At 35.8% G+C, this 10,875-nt stretch overlaps 1 protein-coding gene across 1 annotated transcript; it reads left to right on the forward strand.

Annotated features, from left to right (window-relative positions):
• Window positions 1-973: 973 nt before the first annotated feature.
• On the forward strand, window positions 974-1,900 carry LOC114087903 (olfactory receptor 11H4-like). The gene has a single exon (XM_027929411.1). The coding sequence runs from the start codon at window positions 974-976 to the stop codon at window positions 1,898-1,900; it is 927 nt and encodes a 308-aa protein (XP_027785212.1).
• The last annotated feature ends 8,975 nt before the right edge of the window (window positions 1,901-10,875 follow it).

The following is a 10,875-nucleotide window of genomic DNA, read 5'->3' on the forward strand; positions in this document are numbered from 1 at the left end:
TTTATACAGATTCCCAATTTCCTGCAGCAGTTGGAATAGCAGTCAAATGACAGAACTGTCATCTGTAATATGTAGATAGCATAGGATTGAAGTTTTATAGTGGAACAATATATTTTGAAACAAGTCATTTATCTCAATAAAACATTCATGGTAAAATTATATAAAATGCTGTTATTTATTTAAAGGTAATAGAGATTCTATTGATAAATTAGCTTAAAATAAAAGTATGAAGGCATATTCTAAGGTAACTAGTAACTCCATGCTCTCTAGCAGAATATTGTTCTGAACTTCCGCCTAGTTTCTGTGTTGAGACTTACAGGTTATTAATATACCATGAAAGAAAATTATTCTGATATGAACAACTCAGAGTATGTAATGGACATTCACAGCCCTAGAGTACCTAAGAATTATACCAAGTACCTTCCACATGTGGAGAGATGTCCCCCAAAAAAGTAGTTATTCCAATTCACCACTGTTTATTTAAAAAAAAAATGTGTTGGGGTTGGAGCTGGGGATGTGGCTCAGTGGCAGAGCGCTTGCCTTACAGGTGTGAGGCATTGGGTTCAAACTTCAGCACCACATAAAAAATAAATTAATAAACAAAGATATTGTGTGTCCATCTACAATTAATTGGAAATTAACCAGGGGGGCTTGCAAACTGGAAGCACTCTTCAGCCTTTCATATACTTCTGAGTTTTCAAAATTTCAGAGGGAAGAAGGGATCTTTTTAAATCTCATTCATTGAAAACAAAACCCCAAATAATATAAAGATTCTATTGTTTTGAATCTAGACTTACTGAAATTTGGGTTCATTGGGAATGTTAATTAATTGTTGCTTTTAAATAAGAGCTAGGAAACAATGGACGCATTATTCCAAAGTAATTGCCAAATAGCCAACAGATGTATCTTGATAATAGGTTTCCTCCAAGATGGTATAATGGTGTTTTTGATCTTCTCTGCAGCTCTTGGATTCATGAACGATTCAAAGACAAGCACTGTGACCACGTTTGTCCTCCTCGGCTTCCCTGGATGCCAGGAGATGAAGAGTTTCCTCTTTTCGCTGTTCTTTGGGGTCTATGTATTTACCATAATGGGAAATGGGACCATCATCTATGCAGTGAGCCTGGACAGACAGCTCCATACCCCGATGTACATTCTGCTAGCGAACTTTGCTTTCCTTGAAATCTGCTATATCACTTCCACTGTGCCCAATATGTTGGTCAATTTCCTCTCAGAGACAAAATCTATCTCTTCTGTTAGCTGTTTCCTCCAGTTCTACTTTTTTACTTCCCTGGGTACAACCGAAACATACTTCCTCTGCATCATGGCATATGATCGCTACCTGGCTATTTGCCGTCCATTGCACTACCCAACCATCATGACCCCACGCCTGTGCTATATTTTGATTTCTCTGTGCTGGGTGTTTGGGTTCCTCAGTTACTCTGTCTCCACTGTGCAACTCTCTCAATTGTCTTTCTGTGGATCCAACATCATTGATCACTTTATGTGTGACATGGACCCTCTGATAGCTCTGTCTTGTGCTCCAGCTTCTATCACTGAGATTGTTTTCTATACCCTGAGCTCCCTCATTATCATCCTCACCCTTCTGTACATCCTGGGCTCCTACACTCTTTTACTGATAGCTGTTTTAAAAGTCCCGTCAGCAGCTGGCCGGCGGAAAGCCTTTTCTACCTGCGGATCACATCTGACGGTGGTGTGTTTATTTTTTGGAGCCCTCCTGGCAATGTATGTGAGCCCCACAGCCAATAACCCAGCTGCAATGCAGAAGATCATGACTTTGTTTTATTCGGTGGTGACTCCCTTCTTAAACCCTCTGATTTACAGTTTACGAAACAAGGAGATGAAGGCTGCGCTGAAGAAAGTCCTGAGGATACAATAAGCATAAAGCAAAATCAATCTATGTGAGACCAAGCAAACCACTGACCAGACACAAAAGATGAGTTAAGAAGACTTGATTTTCTGCAACCATTTCTCAATACACACTGAGAAGATGTCTTCTCAGAAGAGTCCCTCATTGTTTTACTCCACAACTAACCTGACAGAGCTAAACCACATTGGAGTCTTATTACATTCCAGATGTAACAACCACATTTTCAAGTTGGGTAACTGCAGCAGATGATATATGAGGACATTTTATCCATCTTTCTTATACTGTTTTAGTTTGGATTATTAGGGGTTTGTGGCAAAAGGTAGAGGGCAGTAGTCCTAGCTGAATCATCATGGGTATACTTAAGGCATATTTAAGACAGCCAATACCTTCTAAACAACTTAGCAAGACCCTCAGAATAAAACATTTTAAAAAAGGAGGAGGGGGCTAGAGATGTGGCTCAGTGGTTAAGCGCCACTGGGTTCAATCTCTAGTACAAAAAAAAAAAAGTGAATAAGGAATCAAAATTGAGTGCCTAATAGATGCAGAGCTAAAGGATTTAACAATTTTCTTGTCCCTTGGCTCTTTATGGTAGATAGGCTTCCAGTCTAGGAAAGGCTGAAAGTTTCATGCTTTTGAAAGTGGCTTTATGTGTAATGGTGATTCAATAAATAATAATTGAGTACCTACTATGTTCTAAGTGTTTTTCTAGAGAGACTAAAGATATGTTATGAAAACAAATGGTCAAAAAAACACTACCTAATGGAGTTTACATTCTACTAGAGGATAGATGGCTAATAAAAATGTAAGTAAAATATATAGCATGTCAGAGAGTTCTAAGTGCTTTGCAGAAAGGGGAAAGAGAACAGGAAATGTGGGAGAAAGAGCAGAAATGTTTAATAGAATGATCAAGAAAGGGTACCCTGAGAAGATAACATTTACGCAAATGGATAAAGGACACCATGGAGAGAGCCATGTAGACAGCTGAAGAGACAGCATGCCAAGCAGAGGGAAGCAAGCGTCCCTTAAGATCCTGAGGTGGGATTTTGTTCAGGCATCAGCAAGGAAGTTGGTTTGCTTAAGTAGAAAAATTAAGAGGAGGGGTATTGAACAGAAGTTACAAAGTGGACAGGTGGTCAAGTTTTGTAGGACTTTTTAAACCATAGTAAGAACTTTTTTTTCAATTATTGTTGTATGTATTTATGGGATACAAACTGATGCTATGATTAATGAATACAATGTTGAATATTTAAATTGAGCTAATTAAAATATCCATCATTTTAAATACTTATTTTTGTGGTGAGAACATTTGAAATTTATCCTCTTACTCTAAGTGAAATACAAAATAGGACTGAAGATGTGGCTCAGTGGTTGAGTGTTCCTGAGTTCAATCCCCAGTACCCAAAAATTAAAAATAAAAAAAATTATCCTTTTAGCAATTTTGAAATGTTTGATACATTATTACTATACTCACTGCACTGCATACACTGCAGTATGTCTCAAAAAGAAAACACTTATTGCTCCTATCTAATTAAGGCTCTGTACCCTTTGACCATCATCTGCCCATTTCTTCTCCATCCTCTTAGTCCTTGATAACTACCATTGTACTCTCTACTTCTTTGAGTTTCAATATTTTAGATTCCACACACAGGTGAGAATATGCAGTATTTGTTCTGTGCTTTATTGGACCTAACATGTTTTTCAATTCCTTCCATATTATCACAAATAAAAAAGAAACTACTGCATTTTAAAACTGCATTGTAATCCACCTTTTCTTTATCCATTCATCTGATGACAGACATCTAAGTCGATTCTATAAAAAGACTATTATAAATTATGCTGCAATGGATTTGGGAATGTATCTTCAACATACTTATTTAAAATCTTTTGTGTATATACCCAGAAATGAGACTGCTGGATCATATAGTAACTCTAATTTTGGTTTTCTGAGGAACTTCCACACATTTTCCCACAAAGGTTGTGTTAATTCAATGCCCAATGAGCAAGGATTCCATTTTCTTGATATATTTGCCAATGCTTATCTTTTGTCTTTTTTGATAATAGACATTCTTACAGATATAAGGTGAAATATCACTGTGGTTATAATAATTATAGATGTTGAGTGTTTTTCCATATATTTGTTGGTAATGTGTATGTGTTCTCTAGAGAAAAGTCTCCTCGGATACCTTGTTCATCTTTTAATTGGATTATTTGGTTTCTTTCATTTAGTTGCTTGAGTTCCTTATATTTTTGGATATTAACCTTATTAGATGTATGGATTGTGAATATTTTCTCTTCATAGGTTAAATCTTCATTCTGTTGATTGTTTCCTTCACTGTGAAAAAGATTTTTATTGTTATGTAATGCCATAAAATTATTTGTTCTTTTTTTCCCTAAATTTAGTGCGTGTTTAAAGAGCTAAAATCACAATCCAAATAATCAGGTTTTTCTGGTCTGAAAGGAAACATTTTTTAAAAAATATCCAAAAGGAAAAGTGATAATTAAAAAAAAACTTGAACATGAAAAAAAAAGAGGATTATTACTTTTAAAAAAAAATCCTCTCATTTGAACAAATTCAATCATTCTTTGTTGGAGCTGAATTATATGTAATTGTCTATTTTTGTTTTGTTTTCTGAGCTTTGGAGGTTATAGTTACGTGTGTGTGTGTGTGTGTGTGTGTGTGTTGTGCTGGGATTGAACCCAGAGCCTTATGCATTCAAGGCAGGCACTATACCCAACTGAGCTATATCCCCAGCCCTTGAAGTTTTTAAAGATTTAAAAAATCACTGCCCAGACCAATGTTGAGTAGTTTTCCACCTATATTTTCCTTATAGTCATTTTATGGTTTGGGGTCTTATATTGAAGTCTTTAATTCATTTTGCATTTATTTTTTTAATATTTTTAATGTATATGGACACAATATCTTTATTCCACTTATTCATTTTGTTTCTGTTGTGCTGAGGATTGAACCCAGTGCTTTACACATGCAAGGCAAGTACTCAACCACTGAGCCACAACCCCAGCCCCTTGCATTGATTATTGTACATGGAGTGAGATAAAGGTCAAGTCTCATTCCCTTGCATAGGGATATCCAGTTTTCCAGCACATTTATTGAAGAGATTGTCCTTTTCTCAGTGTGTACACTTAGCACCTTTATGGACCATGTGCATTTACTTATGTAAGTGCATGGGTTCCTCTCTAAGCTTCCTACTCTGTTCCTTTGATGGATGAGTTTATTTTTATGCTAGTACATTGCTGTCTCAGTGACTATCATTTGTAGTATAGCTTGAAATCAGGTTGTGTGATGCCTGCAGCTTTGTTCTTTTTGTTCATTATTGCCTTAACTCTTCAAAGTTTTTGTGATTAGTCAAGGGTTTAACTGAATTTTAGAATTGCTTTCTCTATTTCTATAAAAAATGACATTAGACTTTTTAAAATTATTTAAATTGATACATAAAATTCTACACATTTATAGGGTACTATGTGATATTTTGATGCATGTATACATGTAAAATGATTCAGTCCTGGTAAATATACTTATCTCCTTGAACATTTATCATTTCTTAATGGTGAAAACATTCAAATATTTATATATGAACTACAAGAAAAGATTAGTCTGTTTCCATTCTTGGCTATTATCCATAGTGCTGTAATGAACATAGCATTACAGGTATCTCCTTGACATACTGATTTCATTTCCTTTGGATATATATCCAGGAGTGGAATTGCAGGACCATAAAGTAGTTCTGGTTTTCATTTGGTGAGGAAATGAACTCTTTTCCATAATGGCTGTACTAATTCATATTCCCATCAACAGTGCATTGGATTATTCTAATCCATAAACACAGTATGTCTTTTCACTTTTTTGTGTTCTCTTAAGAAACTCATAAATGTTTTATAATTTTCATTGTAGACATCTTTCACCTCTTTGGTTAAATTTATTCCTAGGTATTTTTGTAGCCATTATAAATGGATTCCTTTCTTTATTTCTGTTTCAATAGTTCATAATTGGAATAGTAAAACTACTTTCGTATATTGTTTTTTTTTTAATCCTGCAGTTTTATTGAAATCATTTGTTCTAATTGTTTTTTGTTTTGTCTTGTTTTGGGTGGAGTCTTTGAGGTTTTCTATATTTAAGACATGCCATCTGCAAACAGTCACAGTTTGACTTCTTCTTTTCCAATTTGGATGCATTAATTTCCTTCTCTTGACTTAACAGCTCTGGCTAGGTCTTACAGCACTATGTTAAATAAAAGTGGTGAAAGTGGGCATCCTTGTCTAGTTCCAGATCTTAGAAAGAAAGCTTTCAGCTTTCCCGACTTAGTACATTAGCTTCTGGGTTATTATAAATGGGTTTTTATCACGTTTAGGTATTGCTTCATATCTTTATATTTGAATCCAAAACAAGCATGTAAGCTCCTTGAAGTTTTGACCTTGTTTTTTCTCATCATCTATGGGTACTCAGTTTTTAACCCAGAGTCTGACACACAGTAGGTACCTAATAAATGTTTGTCAATTACATGGCTTTTTTAAAAGAATAAAGCAATTCTATTTTTTTAATTTTTTATTGTTGGTTGTTCAAAACATTACATAGTTCTTGATATATCATATTTCACACTTTGATTCAAGTGGGTTATGAACTCCCATTTTTACCCCGTATACAGATTGCAGAATCACATCAGTTACACATCCATTGATTTACATATTGCCATACTAGTGTCTGTTGTATTCTGCTGCCTTTCCTATCCTCTACTATCCCCCTTCCCCTCCCTTCCCCTCCCCTCTTCTCTCCCTACCCCCTCTACTGTCCTTCATTTCTCCCCCTTGTATTATTTTCCCCTTTCCCCTCACTTCCTCTTGTATGAAATTTTGTATAACCCTGAGGGTCTCCTTCCATTTCCATGCAATTTCCCTTCTCTCTCCCTTTCCCTCCCACCTCTCATCCCAGTTTAATGTTAATCTTCTTCTCATGCTCTTCGTCCCTACTCTGTTCTTAGTTACTCTCCTTATATCAAAGAAGACATTTGGCATTTGTTTTTAGGGATTGGCTAGCTTCACTTAGCATAATCTGCTCTAATGCCATCCATTTCCTGCAAATTCTATGATTTTGTCATTTTTTAATGCAGAGTAATACTCCATTGTGTATAAATGCCACATTTTTTTATCCATTCATCTATTGAAGGGCATCTAGGTTGGTTCCACAGTCTTGTTATTGTGAATTGTGCTGCTATGAACATTGATGTAGCAGTGTCCCTGTAGCATGCTCTTTTTAGGTCTTTAGGGAATAGACTGAGAAGGGGAATAGCTGGGTCAAATGGTGGTTCCATTCCCAGCTTTCCAAGAAATCTCCATACTGCTTTCCAAATTGGCCTCACCAACTTGCAGACCCACCAGCAATGTACAAGTGTACCCTTTTCCCCACATCCTCGCCAGCACTTGTTGTTGTTTGACTTCCTAATGGCTGCCAATCTTACTGGAGTGAGATGGTATTTTAGGGTGGTTTTGATTTGCATTTCTCTGACTGCTAGAGATGGTGAGCATTTTTTCATGTACTTGTTGATTGATTGTATGTCCTCCTCTGAGAAGTGTCTGTTCAGGTCCTTGGCCCATTTGTTGATTGGGTTATTTGTTATCTTATTGTCTAATTTTTTGAGTTCTTTGTATACTCTGGATATTAGGGCTCTATCTGAAGTGTGAGGAATAAAGAGTTGTTTCCAGGATGTAGGCTCCCTATTTACCTCTCTTATTGTTTCTTTTGCTGAGAAAAAACTTTTTAGTTTGAGTAAGTCCCATTTGTTGATTCTAGTTATTAATTTTTGTGCTATGGGTGTCCTATTGAGGAATTTGGAGCCCGACCCCACAGTATGTAGATCGTAGCCAACTTTTTCTTCTATCAGACGCCGTGTCTCTGATTTGATATCAAGCTCCTTGATCCATTTTGAATTAACTTTTGTGCATGGCGAGAGAAAGGAATTCAGTTTCATTTTGTTGCATATGGATTTCCAGTTTTCCCAGCACCATTTGTTGAAGATGCTATCCTTCCTCCATTGCATGCTTTTAGCCCCTTTATCAAATATAAGATAGTTGTAGTTTTGTGGATTGGTTTCTGTGTCCTCTATTCTGTACCATTGGTCCACCCACCTGTTTTGGTACCAGTACCATGCTGTTTTTGTTACTATTGCTCTGTAGTATAGTTTGAAGTCTGGTATCGCTATACCGCCTGATTCACACTTCCTGCTTAGCATTGTTTTTGCTATTCTGGGTCTTTTATTTTTCCATATGAATTTCATGATTGCTTTCTCTATTTCTACAAGAAATGCCGTTGGGATTTTGATTGGCATTGCATTAAACCTATAGAGAACTTTTGGTAATATCGCCATTTTGATGATGTTAGTTCTGCCTATCCATGAACAGGGTATATTTTTCCATCTTCTAAGATCTTCTTCTATTTCTCTCTTTAGGGTTCTGTAGTTTTCATTGTATAAGTCTTTCACCTCTTTTGTTAGGTTGATTCCCAAGTATTTTATTTTTTTTGAGGATATTGTGAATGGAGTAGTTGTCCTCATTTCCATTTCAGAGGATTTGTCGCTGATATACAGGAATGCCTTTGATTTATGCGTGTTGATTTTATATCCTGCCACTTTGCTGAATTCATTTATTAGCTCTAGTAGTTTCTTTGTAGACCCTTTTGGGCTGCTAGGTATAGAATCATGTCATCTGCAAATAGTGATAATTTAAGTTCTTCTTTTCCTATTTTTATGCCTTTAATTTCTTTCGTCTGTCTAATTGCTCTGGCCAGTGTTTCGAGAACTATGTTGAACAGAAGTGGTGAGAGAGGGCATCCCTGTCTTGTTCCAGATTTTAGAGGGAATGCCTTCAATTTTTCTCCATTCAGAATGATGCTAGCCTGAGGCTTAGCATAGATTGCTTTTACAATATTGAGGTATGTTCCTGTTATCCCTAGCTTATCTAGAGTTTTGAACATAAAGGGATGCTGTACTTTGTTGAATGCTTTTTCCGCATCTATCGAGATGATCATATGGTTCTTATTTTTAAGTCTATTGATGTGGTGAATAACATTTATTGATTTCCGTATATTGAACCAGCCTTGCATCCCAGGGATGAATCCTACTTGATCATGGTGCGCAATTTTTTTGATATATTTTTGTATCCAATTCGCCAGAATTTTATTGAGGATTTTTGCATCTAGGTTCATTAGAGATATTGGTCTGTAGTTTTCTTTCTTTGAAGTGTCTTTGTCTGGTTTAGGAATCAGGGTGATGTTGGCCTCGTAGAATGAATTTGGAAGTTCTCCCTCTTTTTCTATTTCCTGAAGTAGCTTGAAAAGTATTGGTATTAGTTCCTCTTTAAAGGTTTTGTAAAACTCTGCTGTATACCCATCCGGTGCTGGGCTTTTCTTAGTTGGTAGTCTTTTGATGGTTTCTTCTATTTCCTCAATTGATATTGGTCCGTTTAGGTTGTCTATATCCTCCTGACTCAATCTGGGCAGATCATATGACTTAAGAAATTTATCGATGCCTTCACTATCTTCCAATTTATTGGAGTATAAGGATTCAAAATAATTTTTGATTATCTTCTGTATTTCTGAAGTGTCTGTTGTGATATTGCCTTTATCATCCCGTATGCTAGTAATTTGAGTTCTCTATCTTCTTCTCTTCGTTAGCACGGCTAAGGGTCTGTCGATTTTATTTATTTTTTCAAAGAACCAACTTTTAGTTTTGTCAATTTTTTCAATTGTTTCTTTTGTTTCGATTTCATTAATTTCAGCTCTGATTTTAATTATTTCTTGCCTTCTACTTCTTTTGCTGTTGTTTTGCTCTTCTTTTTCTAGGATTTTGAGATGAAGTATGAGATCATTTATTTGTTGGTTTTTTCTTTTTTTAAGGAATGAACTCCAAGCAATGAATTTTCCTCTTAGAACTGCTTTCAATGTGTCCCATAGATTCCGATATGTTGTGTCTGTGTTTTCATTTATCTCTAAGAATTTTTTAATTTCCTCCTTGATGTCTTCTATAACCCATTGTTCATTCAGTAACCTATTGTTCATTCTCCAAGTGATGCATGATTTTTCCTTCCTTCTTTTATCGTTGATTTTCAGTTTCATTCCATTATGATCAGATAAGATGCATGGTATTATCTCTACTCCTTTATATTGTCTAAGAGTTGCCCTGTGACATAATATATGATCTATTTTTGAGAAGGATCCATGTGCTGCTGAGAAAAAAGTGTAACTGCTTGATGTTGGGTGGTATATTCTATATATGTCAATTAAGTCTAGGTTATTAATTCTTTTATTGAGTTCTATAGTTTCCTTATTCAACTTTTGTTTCGAAGATCTGTCCAGTGGTGAGAGAGGTGTGTTGAAGTCTCCCATGATTATTGTATGGTGGTCTATTAGACTCTTGAACTTGAGAAGAGTTTATTTGATGAACATAGCTGCACCATTGTTTGGGGCATATATATTTATGATTGTTATGTCTTGTTGGTGTATGGTTCCCTTGAGCAGTATGTAGTGTCCCTCTTTATCCCTTTTGATTAACTTTGGCTTGAAATCTATTTTATTTGATATGAGTATGGATACTCCTGCTTGTTTCCGAAGTCCATATGAGTGATATGATTTTTCCCAACCTTTCACCTTCAGCCTATGTATGTCTTTTCCTATCAAATGCGTCTCCTGTAGGCAGCATATTGTTGGGTCTTGTTTTGTGATCCATTCTACTAGCCTGTGTCTCTTAATTGGTGAGTTTTAGCCATTACCATTTAGGGTTATTATTGAGATATGGGTTGTTCTTCCAGCCATATTTGTTTATTTATGTTACTAAACATGGTTTGTTTTCCTCTTTGATTATTTTTCCCCCCTTTACTGTCCTACTTCGCACTGTTGGTTTTCATTGTTATTTTCCATTTCCTCTTCCTGTAATGTTTTGCCGAGGATTTTTTGAAGAGATGCTTTTCTAGCTGCAAAT

The sequence above is a fragment of the Marmota flaviventris genome, chromosome 2, assembly GCF_047511675.1.
Source record: "Marmota flaviventris isolate mMarFla1 chromosome 2, mMarFla1.hap1, whole genome shotgun sequence".
NCBI classification, from domain to species: Eukaryota; Metazoa; Chordata; class Mammalia; order Rodentia; family Sciuridae; genus Marmota; species Marmota flaviventris.